General features: G+C 34.4%; 1 protein-coding gene across 2 annotated transcripts in view; it reads left to right on the plus strand.

The window, feature by feature from the left end:
* AP3B1 (adaptor related protein complex 3 subunit beta 1) overlaps positions 1-15,458 on the plus strand; it is a 154,336-nt gene that overhangs the window by 22,385 nt on the left and 116,493 nt on the right. For both annotated transcript variants that reach the window (XM_041414674.1, XM_041414675.1), the window contains exons 4-6: positions 2,096-2,191; positions 4,432-4,592; positions 8,010-8,076. In XM_041414674.1, the coding sequence (XP_041270608.1) occupies positions 2,096-2,191; positions 4,432-4,592; positions 8,010-8,076 (324 nt within the window). The remainder of the gene's footprint in view (positions 1-2,095; positions 2,192-4,431; positions 4,593-8,009; positions 8,077-15,458) is intronic.

The following is a 15,458-nucleotide window of genomic DNA, read 5'->3' on the forward strand; positions in this document are numbered from 1 at the left end:
GGGTGTGAAAATGAGGTCTTGTCACATAACCAAACATTATTAGTAGGAGCCTTTCACTGTTTATATTTTATTGGCCTTTTCTCCTATTTTAAAACAAATAGACAGTTATGTGAATTCACATGTCATCATCTATGCTGCAGGTAAACTTGCCTACTTACTAATTTTTCCACCACTTAATGCTAACATATTTGTGCAGGAGGAGACTGTTAAAAGAGATCAGCACATTCAGTAAAACCGTCTGACAAATTTCTTTATCAATTTGAATTAGATGACAAATTTAGGTTGTAGTGTAGGTGTACTTACAGCCATCTAGTTAGACCTTTTCTGTCTCAGGAACATTTGTCATGGTCCATTTCTTAGGATGCTTTATGAGAAATTACTGGATTAAGTCAGATTCTTAGTACATTGTTCCTGTTTCCTAAAAATGTTTTGCCAAATTTTTCCCTATACTTAAGAATTCTTAACCAAATCTGTCTGTACAAGTTGCAGCAATGCAGTAGCATAAAATACATAGATTTATCTGAATAACCCTGAGAGTAGCACAGTTGGTTGGGGATGGTGCTAATAACACCGAGCTTGTGAGTTCCAACCCTGTATGGGCCATTTGTTGAAGAGTTGGACTCAGTGATCCTTGTGGTCCCTTCCAACTCAGAACATTCTGCAATTCTGTGACTTTTTATCCATGTAAATTTTCTGCCCAGAAATGGCTGCTATATTTTTTTAAAATCAGGGTTCAGTGCTCTGATGCAGGAAAATGGAGATGAAGAAGTGGTATAACAAGTTAATTTATCTGAAGAGACACAAAGGGCACCTTATTGTTTACAGAAGTGCCTTATGATTTTTTTGTTGTAAGTGCATGCTCACCTTAGCTTGGTTATGTGCACTAAGTCATGGATGGTAAGGATACAAAAAGTGACCTAATAAACAATTGGTGATATAGAACAAAAATAAGTCTTCATCAATAATTCATGGATTTTGATGTGCTTATATTGATAAATTAATTAAACAAATCTGCCTGTGTTGCTCAAACCTAATGTGCTCCTGTTATGATTAGGTTTATAGAACAGAGCATTTTAACATTGAATGAAGGTAAATGGTAAAAGAATAGTGTAGTCACGGAGCTCTGAGTGCTTCCATTTCTAGTCAAGGAAAGGAGGCTTTCTTTGCACACCTGCAGTCATTCAGTGCACAGGCCTCTTGTGGTTAATGTTGATTGCTATTCTCTATAGCTGAACAAAAAATAGTTTAGTATGGTGTAACCTTCTCTGATTTAATATTATGGTTTTTTGCCAGAATTGGCACAAAGATAGATCTTCCGATAGTGACGGTAATTATTAGCACAGCTGTAGTTGAGGGTCTTTCAGAATTTTCCATTATAAACCCCAACAGTCAGTTTACTACTCAAATGTAAAAAAATGTTTTCACTGCTTCCTGGGTATATGAGGGGTAAAGTGAACTAAATTGAATACCCTCCTTCCCAAAATCATACTGAGGTTTTCTTAATCTTTGGACATTGCATCCTTTGTGGTATGATTTGCTTATATTTGCATCTTTTGAATGCTTGTAGTCATGCAAAGGTGAGTCTAACATCCTTTGTTTTCATCCAAGATAAGTGCTCTTTTAATCAGATTTGAGATGGGTAAGTTACCACAGTTCAGCTGTAAGTTATATTCACTTATAGATGTGTTAAAGTAATTTAAAGCTTCAGGGTAAAATAAAAAGGTCATGTGTAAATTTTTGGCTATTTCACTTTAACCTATTTTCTATAAGGAAAAAAAAGTGTGCTCAAGTGATCAGTTTCCCCATGTCAGCATCTTAGATTATTATAGTCTTAATTTATTAGTTAACAATATAAAGCAGAACTTCATGTTATTAATCTTCATCTGACTGTTTCATTAATTAGGTAGCATTGCAGCACCTCAGGCATTTCGTAAGACATTGGGAGAAGCATGTGAGTGCTCCAGGATCTATTAGCTTTTTCTTCAAAGAAGAAAATGTTGATGAAAATGTTGATAAAACTGTGAAATCTAGAAGCTGGTTTTATAGAATTGTAAAACTTTCTCACAGTGATATTCACTGTGTTTTTTCTTTTCAGATAAAAAAGCTTGTGTATGTTTATCTGATGCGCTACGCAGAGGAGCAGCAAGATCTAGCATTATTGTCCATCAGTACTTTCCAGCGTGCTTTGAAAGTGAGTGACTACTAAATAACATTTTATTGGGAATTCTGAGCTGGTAGCACAAAAAATATATCTGTGTAAGTGTAGTATGGTAAACTAAAGCATGTAAATATCTACATCTGCTGAAGTAGTTTTAAGTTATGTGATTGACGTATTTTTTTCTGCTACCTCAAACCTTGTCAAGCAGCTAAGTAAGCCTGAAAGAAGTAAAATTGCTTCACTTAAGAAAAACAGCAGAATGGTGCTTTCAAATCCACATGCCAAACATTTAATTTCTGGAATGACTTTTCTCATTCCATTGTAACTTGTACGTATGAAAAAAGACCCCGTTATTACCATGAACCACCCTATGTTCCTTTTAGTTTATGTAAAAAAATGAGCTTTGTGTACAACAAAGAATTGAAAAATAGGGAAGACAGTAGTACCTAAGTTAAAATATTCAGTGTCTTGAACATAGTACTTTTTCATTAAAAGTACTGAAAAAATAGCTTTTTGTACGCTTTTGTTTCAAATGAAGTGACAATGAGAAATGGGATTATAGAGAGCAAAGTTTAAGATTGCCTTTGAAGTGTGATTGTGTAGAGAAGAATTATTTAAGTCTCTGTTGTGAAATTTGGCCAGTTTTCATAATCGGAGAATATTGGAGTTTTTGTGTACTCTTGTATTCTAGGCTCATTTCAGTTATGTCACTTAACCCACGCCTTGCATCTTGTTGGAAAGTGTTGTAATGGGAACACCAGTTGTGCAGCTGTGGGAGGATCCCACATCAATTACAGAGTTTTCTGGCCCCTTCCCTTGAACTTTCATCCCAATGTCATACGTACTGCCTTTACTATCTCTGACTGCCATGAAAAGCTAGAATCCAAATGCCTTTGTATCCAGTGTTTTTTGTGATATATGTATACAGTGAACACCCCTCATGGCATAACTCTTTTAAAAGCTGTGGGTAATGAGAGCAGAGGGAGGAGTGATAATGTTGTGGCTGAGTAGCAGAAAAAGAACTGGTGGTGTGGCAAGGGGGTAGATAGCAAGGTAGTGGATATTGTCAGCAACTAAAGAAATTACTAAGCCTGCTATGGAAGATAGATCTCTGTTCGTTTTTTGTAATGTTTTGTTTCTCATTTTGTGATGATTATAATTTGGCTTTTTGTGTGGAATTTTTTTTTTACCTCCCTCTATCAAAGGAACTTTTAATTTTAAACTTAAGTGGCTGCAGATGAGCTTCACAGACTCTAGTAGGAATGAGATATTTTTCCAAAAACAGTCAAATAAAGGGCTTTCACCCTCCAGATACTTACTACTTAGAAGCTTCTAAAATGTAGAGATTTTGAGATCTTAGATTAATTGGCAATTAGGTAATACCAATCTGAAAATACATGTTACCAGCTCTCAGTCCTTGGGAGAAATGTTGTTTGGGAGGATAACTTCTGGCAAGACACTGTATAGTATAATGAATTACTGATGCTGCAATTTCACTTTGCTAGATTTCAGGGGATTTAGTACTTGATTAAGCAACATTTTTTCATTGTGTTCCAAGCCCATGATTAATAGATAAAGTTTACATAATAGTTCATCCAAATACACATGCGTTGGATCTCCAGGCTAACCCTAGTATTGTAAAATTGACCAAGAACGGGGGCAGAAGAAGAGAGGATAAGAAGTAGAAAGAAGTCTCAAAACCTTTAGCCTAATATTTTGACATTTTCTTTGAAATTGTTTTTGTTACTGGCTTCAGTTTATATCTTGCGGTAAAGCACAAAATGGATATTTTGTGAAGAACTTGAATGGGAATGTCACAACTGAGAACAACTTTTTTATTTGACATCTTATAAATACAAGTAATAAAATTGAGTTAGGGTGTCTCTCAGAATGTCTGAATTTTACTTGGATTGCAACAAATTTATTAGATTATTAAATAAAATATTCATATTTTTGTCCACAATTAACATATTTTGTTTGGAAAATTGCATGATGTTAATGTTTTCCTTTGTAAAATTTTCATATTTTCATAATGTGTAATATTCTCTTTCTTTATTTGTTTCACTTTTTTTTTTGTGGTTTTGTTTTTTTGTTTTTTGTTTGGGAAATTTCTTTGTGCGAAGAAATTATTAGTATGGCCTTCACTTGCAAGTCTGACTTAGATTTACATGTTTTAATGTGTTGTCACTAATTAGTGTAAGAAGAGCAGTGTATTTAATGATTTGTTTCTGCGATATCTTATTTTATTTCTCCTCTTCACTCTTTTTCTTTAGGATCCTAATCAGTTAATCCGTGCAAGTGCTTTAAGAGTTTTATCAAGTATACGTGTCCCAATTATTGTTCCTATTATGATGCTTGCTATTAAGGAAGCCTCTTCTGATTTATCTCCTTATGTGAGAAAGAATGCAGCCCATGCAATCCAAAAACTGTACAGGTAAGTGATTCTGGCAATTATTGAAAAACTATTTGTTATAGTTGTGGGCTCCATTTCTAAAGACTACTGTGAATTTAGCATGTCTCAGATCCATTTGCTTAAAAGATGGGTGAGTGTAGACAATCTGTCACTCGCCTGGTTTCATTGTAGTTCCAGCAATTCTCTTGATTGCTAGACTTAACAAGATAACTGTAAAGAGATACAATAAGAAACTGATACACTATATATTGTTTTTAAGATACTAGTTATTTTCATTTATGTAACAACTGTTTTCATGGGTATTCTCAGAATCTATGAATTCACTGTTTCAAGTGTGTATCTTTCATCCTGAGGCATTTGCCTGAAGGTAGTTTGCGGCACATGTGACACAAGATTGCTAACTTCTAGAAACTTTATCTGTGCAAGTCCAAATCTTTCAGATCTTCGTACTTCAGAAATTCTTGCTTTGTAAGAGTTCTTAAAAAGATGTGGGTGCTGGTTTGCAGAGGTGGAGTCAACAGAACCTGTACCTTTGCAAAACATTTCCTGGTATTTATTCTACTACTTCACTTTTATTTCACCTATGCCAAAAAGTGGAGGTTGAGAGATGTTAGAGGTTCTGATTCAGGTAAAAAAGTAACAGAATCTGGAGAAACTGGCCTTATCGCCTTCTATTTTCCATGTATTCCTAGTGGTAGTAAAATGGACATGAGCTTACATAACAAAGGAAAACTAATGGTTCAGAGGGCCTCAGAGGGTGCATCCTTCAAATCCTTCAAAAGCTTTCTTCATGCAAGCATCCTAGATATCATGATGCAAGATTTTGAACTGCTGTAGCTGGAAATTCCTCCTTACCTGGACTAGAGTAAGCTTCATGATTACTTCTGAGTGGAGCTGGAGTTAAAAATTGTGTCCTTAGTAGTAAGATTTGGGAGCTGTTTATAAAAAGCATGTGAACTTTTATTTTCACATTTTCAAAACTTGCTAGTACAAATGCTGTATCTCACAGTGCTAGTTAACCATGGAGCCAAGGGAGAGAGTATCATTTTCTTGGAGGAAGCAGCAGCATTGAAAACTGGTGAAGAGTTAACCTTCAAATTAACCTGTCCACAGGCAGACCCAGTTGGCTTGACAGCAAGTAAGAATAGGTAGTAGTTAACAGGCCATCTTTGTATACTTTGTTTAAAAATGTTCATGACTGATAGCTAGACAATTCAGCAATAGTGATCATACATTGGTGGCAAGGCTGACTATTGGCCTACTGCAACAAGTAAGTAATTTCAGAATACTTATTTTTAAGTTGGTCGGAATCCGAATCCAGAAGGGATGGATTTTTAAAGTAAAACTAAACTGAACAGTTAATACACTCTCCTACATCTAGCTACTCCATCTTCTGCAACCATTTAAGTCAGAAGTAGTAACAGTTTATTCTAATATATCCGTACGCTCCATTTGCTTTTTGGTTTTCCCAGCTTCTCTGCCTGTTTGATGGCTCTGTATTTTAGTTAGTACTCTAGTCAGGGTTCTGGATGCAAATTCAATACTCCAGTTTTTCCTGTATTTTGTGTCATGGTGTTTGGATGGATGTCTGCCCTAGAAGAGCTTGTTTATTAGCAGTTCAGTCAATCCTAGTAGCAGGAAGCTTGCATATCAAACAGAAAATATTTCAGACATAGTCTGAGCAGCAACATTTGTGTCCAATGCAGTCAGTATTGCCAGTTATGTTGAAGTAATTTCATCATTGAAGATGTCATACCTTTTGCTTACTTTATTTAAGAGTGCATTTTAAAGATATTAGTAGTTTCTGTCTGTCAGTTGAAAACTGTGCTATGTTTGCAGTGAGGTTTGGAGAAGGACTACTTCCCATCACTAGTACTACTAGGTCCCGTACTAGATGTCATAATGGGAGGAAATCATAGACATCTTTGGCCTCTTCTTTTATTTTCTCTTTGAAAATTATCCCTTCCTTGTCTTAAATACCAGGACAGTGGAGGGGGAGGAACGTAAATTCATGTATTGGACACTATTCTGAAGACTTTCTTGATCCCATAAAATATGGTTTTGCTCAAGTTTTTGTTTGGTTTTTTTTTTTTTTTTTTTTTTTTTTTTTAAGTATTGCTTTATCTCTAAATTTTCTGCCAATTTTTAAAAATTTGAAATAAAAACTTTTTCAGAGACTTTTGGCTTTTCCTCTGAAGGTTTTGATCCTTGACAAAAAGTCCAGTAAAAGTTCTTTCACAAAAATAGAAGTTGGAATGAAAGGCGATCATGAAAGTACTTATGGAACAATGTACTGTTGTTTATTTATGATGATGGTGGCTTCTAACAAAGTTTTGTTACGCATTTTGCGTGTTCTGATGTTGTTAGGTCTTAGAGTCTTAGTGAAGTAGTACTCAGCCAGATAATGACTTTGTGAATCTTTACCTGGAATGATATACTGTGTGTTAGGGCAATCCATCACTCAGCATTAAAACTGAAGTATGCAATAATGACCAAATACTCTCTCACTTACCTGTAATATTATCCATGTTGAAATTACTTTTCAAAGGCATAGAACTACATATCTCTAAGGGTCTTTGTATTCCCTTTCTGTTTTCTTTTGACTTGGCTTTAAATTCTTCTGTGCTGTATAGATCCATGAAGGGGAAACAGCCAGAGTGAAAAGTTTGTCTTTACTTGCCTAAAAAGCAAGTTTGACAATAGTGTGTACCTCTGGCAGGTTTTTCTCTGCTCTTGTAATGTGAAAAGGTGCTACAAAGGTTGTTGCTTGCAACTTTTGATTTTCCTGTTCTTTTGCTATTTATTTAGGACTTCGCGCAGTCTGTTTTCCATTAGTTTGCACACCAGCTTTGTATAGATACACTTGAATACAATGTCCACATTTTTGAGTTCTAATACTTCTGACTAAAATTAGTGTTTAACTTAAAAGTGATTTTTTTTTAATGATTAACTTAGAAGTGTCTTACTCAAAGCTTTATGTTGATAATTAGATATGAAGTATCTGTCTTCTTAGATATGTATCTTATTTTCATTAGAATCTTCTTTGTCCTGATGTTCACTCACCACTGAATAATATTCATGCTGAAATTAATTTCTGCAAGAGCAGTGAGAACCTTGTCACATCACATCTGAAGTTCAGTCTAGTTCTCTTTCATGTTGGTTACCCTGTCTTAATGTTTTTTTATGAGTTTAAGTTTCCTATAGAACACACATAAAGGGTATAAGATAAAAATATATTTTTAATTTAATTTTATACTCCTAACTTACTTTCAGTCAAGTTCCTTTACAATGAGTTCTTTGGAATACTTGATTTTTCTGGAAGTGGTTTCTTCAAAGTTCTTTGTTCTAGTTTGTGTCTAAAGGTCAAAAATCAAACCTGCTTTAATTTTTGGATATGTCTGATCAAATTAGTTAAAATAATTTTATTTTTCCTTCTAGTCTTGATCCAGAGCAAAAGGAAATGTTGATTGAAGTTATAGAAAAGCTTTTGAAGGATAGAAGTACGGTAAGAAACAGATTTGTGGCATATGCATATATTTTTATAGAGTTTACTCCTGAGACTGTCATTCAGCAGTAAGTTATACACTTTCCTAACCCTTGCCAATGTGATTTTTTATGTTTTTAGTCATAAGTATCATTGTGTATTTATGCATTTATAGTATGACTGTAATAGTGACTCTCCTTTAATAAGATGTAATTTTACTTGCATCATGAGTCTGTTAATTAATATTTTTGTTTGCATGTGTTTTATGTATGCTTCTTTAAACTTTATTTTGAAAATTAAAGTTATATAATAATATGAATCAATGTGTGTGAGTGTTTATAAATTTTCATATCCACTTTTTCATTGGAAAATTAGTTTGATGATTTCAGAAAGTTTGTAGTAGTGTAGGAATAAATTGCTTGTGTATGGTGCACAGTGATCCATCTATCTTGCAGTGTGTATAGTTGTTAAAAAATTATATTTGCTGTTCAGTTGTTTGTTTTTGCCAGTACCTTCATTTCCATTCTGGTAAATAAGAGATGTTCTGGCATAATTTCTGTAAATTTAACACTCCTGTTACATTTAACCTGCCCTATATAGCTATAGGTTTTCCTGGATGTCTCACAATCTTTAGTTCATTTTATTTTGCAAATAAGTTTCCCACTTGTGAACTAGAAAGCTAATTGACCAAAGAATCAAAGTTAGATTTCAAAGAGAAACCAGATTTGTGAATTAAAACATTCTCATGTTCTTCTTGTTCAGATCACTAATTTAATGAATGTAATCCTTTTTGACTAAGTGAAAGTTTTACTAGGTACCAGATAGTGTGTTGCTTCCTGTGCTATTTTCCAAGTCTTTTTGTACCGCTTACAACTGTATCCTTCAGGTTACAGTATCCAGGTCTGTATCCTCTTCTAGACAGTCGAGGTGTTCAGAGCACAGAAGGTGCTGTTGGCTAAAAGACATCCTGTAGCTGCCATTGAAGGGTTGCTGAAAGAGGTGTGTTAGAGCTTAGTGGCTCAGCAGACAGTAAATCAGTTAGGTCTCCTGACTGCATCTGTGCTTGATTTGACAGAGGCCTTTGAGTTTGTGTGAAGCGGTACCTGCAGTGGTTCTTCATTTATTTCATATTCATGTATTTCATTTAATGGTTCATGCTCATGCAGTCTGTGAATGTGGGATTAGGTTGTTAATACCAGTGGAGGAATAAAGGGCTAAAAACTACCAAAAAAAAAAGTAAAATCCCTGAGTCTGTACTCTGTTTCTTAGGTCTTACAGCATATGGTAAATGGTTATCCCATGCCTAGTCATTTACACATTTACTTTAACAAAAGAAGTATAGAGTAAGTTTGGATCTTTTATCTCCTTGGAATTTGGAATGACTTATGAGGAGATAATAGACTCATTGCCTATTGGGCTCATATGCTGCGTATTGGACACCATGCTTATAAAGATACCAGCTAAAGCAATAGCTGAAAATTATAGACTAGACTTAGGTCTGCTGGGTTTGTTTGGAGACATACTTAGTTAACTGCTGCAACTTTTTACTCCCTCTGATCCCTCTTTGTCTATTCCCTAGTGAGACGTGATTCCAGTCTGAGCTGACATCTCAGCTTCAGAAGTCTTACTAGTTTGGGAACTAACATGAAGACTAATTATTTCAGAAAGAAAACACACAGATCTCTCTTTAAGGCTCTCTGCATCTAAGTGTGCTCTTTTACCCCAGACTCCACAGCTTGTGGTGGTCTAAAATGGATGACTCTGTATTTGATCTTTCATAGCTTTGGAAGGACTACTCTAGCATGACAAAGCTTTATCTTAAGTAGTTATCTTTTGTCATGTACCACTGAATGTTCCCAGAAAGCCTCCACATTTAACAGAAAGCGCATAGTGCACAAGTGTTTTGTTAGCAGGTAACTCCAATCTGAATTACCTTATTCTTTGCCCCTAATTGGAAAACAGCAATTTGCTCACAGTGGGGAAATCAAGAGTGCCATTTGTAGCTGGATTCAGCCTTTAAAATTGGAGGAGATGCAGGTGCTTGTAGGTGGTGGTCCTTAAGTACAGGTGTGTAAATATGTGGCCTTAGGCTGTTGACTTTATAGGTTTAATAAGGCTGAATCCTGTGGAAATTTTTGTTAATTCAATTCATCTTTTTGAATTCTCGGGGGGAAGCTTCACTTCATACACATAGCCTAAAAGAGAAAGCTCCTTCAACATACATAAAAAAGATAAGCACTTTTAGAAAGTATTTTGCAGTCATACTGAAGAAAATTAGGTCCATTTGCTGCCATAGGAATTCTTTAAATGGGACCAAACTGTAAAACAAGAGCTTTTGGTCATAGACTTATGAAGTGCTTGTACTTGATTAGTGGAATGTCTCAGCTTTTTGCAGCTCCTGTTGTCTGTTTGACAGTCAAGGTGCCTGAAATGTGTACGGTGATAATGTGGAACTAGAACCACAAATGTTTGACACTGATCTTTGGATTTCTTCTACTTAAATGCAGAGCCGTTCCCTTACATTAATATTAGTTGTCATCTCCTGCTAGCTCTAATAAATAGCTCTAATGTCAACAAATCAGTTTGTTCATTAAGTAGTTTTTTTACCAGAGTGGGAGAGTCCTAGTGACTTGGTGGAAAACCATTGATATTCAACTTTTTTTCACTTGATGGAAATGTTAAGTTACTTTTGGCACATCTATGTACTTAAGGGCTGATAATTCTCAGACAAGCCAATAATATATTGTATATTAACCACTGGATCTGAGATAATCCACTGTTGATTGATTATTTTGATTATAATTTTTAAGAGTTTTTTCTTTTTAATCAGTTTGATTTTTTTAATCCATGTTTGGAGGGAGAATGTAATTAGTAACATTAACTATGTATATAACAGTCTAATATTATTCAGGTGATATTTGACACTGCATTTTAATGAGAAGTAAACTTTTACTCAAAATCTGTTTATTTTCTGTAGCTATTTGACCTCAGGCAGGATTTTTGAAATTTACTGGCATAATCTCTATGTGAGAGATAGAATAGCTAATAAGTATAGATGCCTCTAAATTTCTGTAAACCAGGAAGTTTTTTCAGAGTGAACGTGCTGTTGTATGTTATTAATGCAGTTTTTGTTGTACAGAAAAGACACAATATATTTCAATTAGCCAGAGTAATTTTACATTTGAAATAGCAAGACATTATCTGGAGGAGAATTTTACTATAGTAAAATTAAGTCCTTTTTTAGACAGTATAGGATGTGTTTATTTTTTTAGATCTCAATCAGTAGTAGATTTTAATATTAGCTGAGGTAAGCAAAACTTAAAATGAGATGAGATGTAACCTTAACCCAGCACTTCATTAAAATTTCTGGTGAGATAAATGAAAAATCACTCTACTCCTAGAGTGTCTTAACACAAAGATTCAATTAAAATGCAAGCTCTTGGTTAATCTAAAATGCAAAATTATCAAGTGCAAGCCATTGTTAACATACCCTCAAGGGTAGGTGACTAGAAATTAGAGTCTACCAACCAATCTGTGATTTTTTTGAAAGTGTATTTACATTTTAAACAGTTGAGATGTTTACATGTGTTTTTATTATTGAGGCCTATAAACTCCTAGTTATGTTTTTACCCTTGCTTTACAAGTACGTAACATTTTTATAAGCAGGTACAAGAGCATGAATACCTCCTCCTTTTGTTCTTCTAGTAATTCTAGGTAGTTGAGCAGTTGATGCAATTTTATGTAGAAGGGAAGATAAGAGCATGCTTGTATTCTATGCTAAAATAATTTTCTCTGAAATTAATATGGCTAGTCATGTGTGACTGGGTGTTGTAGAGCAAACTAGTTCCCTTTTCTTTTTAGTTGATTCTGTATTGCTTCACACTAGTTCTCTTTTTTCTATTCAGTGGTAACCTAGTTTTAACACATAAAGTTTAAGGCAAGATTTGTTGCAAAAGTTTCTTTTGGAAGAAAAAGATACTGTAAAGGACTGTAGTTAGCAGCCTGTGTGTTTTACAATGCTGTGTGAACAACAATGAAAATCAAGTTCATTAATGGTATCTGAGTTATAGCAGGTAAAAAAAAAATTAAAGTCCATGTTGGCATTGAAAAGGAATCATGCCTGTTATCCAAACCTGTAAAGCAAAAAGAACTTGTGACTTGCATTCCACAGTCTAAATTAAAGTATCCCAAGTATATTAAAAACTTCATCAATAAAGGAAGGCAGGATGTAGTTGAGAATATTTGTATGGATGATGAGTATATTAAAAATGCCCAAATTTATTGCTGATTTACGTCTCTAGCTTTGATCAGATTTTATTTTGTATGGGTACATACCTCTGTTATAATGAATTTATTATTTTGTTGTGGTGTTATAATTTTCTATTAATTATAATGTATTAACTCCATTTTGGGACTGAAAAGACCTTATGCAAATATGTGAGTATAGATACAAATATATGAGTATAGAGATTTCTTTTGCAGACTGCATGGCTACCAGATGAAGTGCAGATTCTTTCTCAGTGACGTTCCTTTGATTAAAAAATCATCCTAGGAATTGGTGATGGCTTTGTGAATGAAGATCTTGCTCTTACACTAAGCAGTGTATTTGGGCATAATGGGAAAAGAAAGCTGGATACTTTTCTGTTCAACAGTAGTCTTCAGCTGATAACATAATATTTTAGTTTAGAACCCAAATGTGTGGGTAAGACAGTGTTTTCGTACCTTATTGATTTTATGATGGTAAATGCTTCAATTTTGTGGAAAAAATTACTGAGTTTGTGCAGATGTTTTGTTGTGATAGATCTATTATCCAGCTATTAGAAGATAAATGACTGATCTTTTCCTCTTTCCTTGCCTCCAGAAAATTGAAATAAGAAGGGGAATATAATTTGGGCTGTATGATTAGGGCAGGTGGGGTGGCCATTAATTTAAGAGAGAAGAATCGTGGCAGCATGGGCCAACTTGCACTGTATTATCAATCAAACCTCGATGCACTTCTTGTGATGACCCAGCACTCTCAGGTTTTCACAACGTTAATTAGAATTCATGACAAAATAGATGCAAGGAAACGTTTTGTACCCTTCATAATTTTATAGAAAATTTATTGTTATTAGAGGAACCATTTGCTTAGTGTGATTTTTTTCATTACCAGCTTGTCAACTAGCATAGATAATCTGGAGAAAATATGAACTCCATAGATTGGGTGTCACTTTTGTTGATGGTTCATATAGTTTACCTTGGAGCACAGCTAATGGCTGAAGTTCATAGCAACAGCACAGAAAAATGTGGCACCTAGTGGAAGACAAATGAACCATGTTTATTGCTTTAATATAAAAAATACATAAATGGAAAGCAGCATTTGAATTTGATGAGCTCATTGCTAGTTTTGTTGGAGTGATTTATATTTTCTCCTTATACAAAAAGCTACTATTGACACAGTGAGATGGAAATTAACTGACTGGTTTTTAGAAACTGATATTTTTTGGTTTTCTATTCTGATTGAATCATTTTGTTTTAATTTTAAATACTTTTATGGAATGTTGAACATTTAATAAACAAAGATTATTAGCTGTTCCACTGATGTTTATATATATAGTAGGATCATGCTATAGGGGAAACAGTGTAGACTAGAAAATAATCTCTTATTAAGAAAGCCTTAGGAAATTTGCTCAGAGAAATCTGCTTGTTACCAGTGCATTTTCAGTCTGTCACATTCTTACATTTTTTTCCACTTTCAAATGAAAAGCCGAATTTTAGAAAATACAATAATGGGGTGAGAGGCATGATCTTAATAGTGTCATGATGAATGGCAGTTCCTATATTAACTTGTAAATCTAGGGACTTGCCACAGGAATAAAATGCTTGTTTATACAGTGCACCTCTTGCATTTCATAGCATAGGTTCAATTTTTTTACTAATGTCTTTTAAGTGTTCACAAGTGACAGCATGGTCTTTGTAAACTTGAGTAGGAGATAGATCTAATTTGAAATAAGTAATTGTTTCGAATTCCTCTATTCCACTTTGACTGTTTCTTTGTATTAAGTTGTTGTGCTTTATTCACAGTAACTGAGCTTTTAAAAAGCCAGCAGTGTTTATAGGTTATATTCTCAGTTTTAAATTATCTGAGTTAGTGTTATATGTATTTTTTGTCAGCTTTCAAGCTAAATCATATCCAAATAAAAAAGAAATACAGCAAAATGTGTGTACTGAACTACTAATAGTAAAAGACAAGGGTGCTCTCTTTAGAATTACTGTTGGAAATCTGTGTTGACCTTCACCTATGAACCTAAAAGGGTATTTTTAACCATTAGACTGTGACTATTCTGATAGTCATAAACTGATATGTGTCAATCTCTCTCTTCTCCCTGATGTGAAACAGTAGCCTACAAAAAGTCTCTCTGTGTGGTCTTAAAGTATTATCTCTTTCTTCTAAACTTCAAGTCTGTCACATTGTCCTCTGCAAGCTGACCTTACCTGTAGTTCAGAGTTCTGCATCCTCATAACAGGACTTTGCACTTTTCCAGTGGGAAAGCTTCACAGCTTCTGTGGCCTAAATGAATACCTACTCAGGACAGGTCTGGGATTAATCACTGCCTTCTGCTGAGCTTTGAACACCCACCTTAGAATCAACTCTCCACAGTTTTTAGTTACAGATAGGTTACTGATGCAGCACATTATTAAGAAGAAAGTTTAATACAACAACAGATAAAAAAGAGCTTTTGTTTTTATGCTACAGTAAATTATTTTAGATGTAAAGTGTATTTAGCTCTATCAAATAATCAGATTTTGTTCCCTGGAATGAGTTCCATTCTTATTGGGACCAGCAGGTACCAGTAGGTGGATGAGGCTGGAGACAATAAATGCAACTTCACGTTTATTCTTATTGGTAATTCATAAAATCCCCACAGAGCCTGAGACTTGTTTAGCATAATAGCAAGACTATCTTCTGAGCTGTTTTCTTTCAATTGTAGTGTTGAGCGCATACTAATAAACCACATGTCAGCCAAATACAGGGAGAAAAATGTAACATATGAATATCATTGTATTTAATATTTCTCAAAAAGTACCATTTCAATAAACTGCACTTCTATTTAATTGCTTACTTTAAGTCATTGGGGAAATTATAGAGGTTGAAATGCAAATCCCTAGTGCTCAGATAGAATATGACATTAATTTGCTGCCAGAAGGCTATACTGCATGCATGCTAACTGCATACATATCAGCTGCTTCATATAAAGTATCATCATTTTAGTTGTTTGACTTAACATGTACTCTGACACAAAACAAATCTTAATTAAAGCAATTAGAAGAGAAAGAACACTAATTCTAGGCACACAATTATATGTCCTTATAAGGCATGGTCAGCTTTTGATCTTTTCTTAAAAGTAACCTGCTGACAGAAT

This window comes from Onychostruthus taczanowskii, unplaced genomic scaffold (genome assembly GCF_017590055.1).
Source record: "Onychostruthus taczanowskii isolate IOZ18803 unplaced genomic scaffold, ASM1759005v1 scaffold46, whole genome shotgun sequence".
NCBI lineage: Eukaryota > Metazoa > Chordata > Aves > Passeriformes > Passeridae > Onychostruthus > Onychostruthus taczanowskii.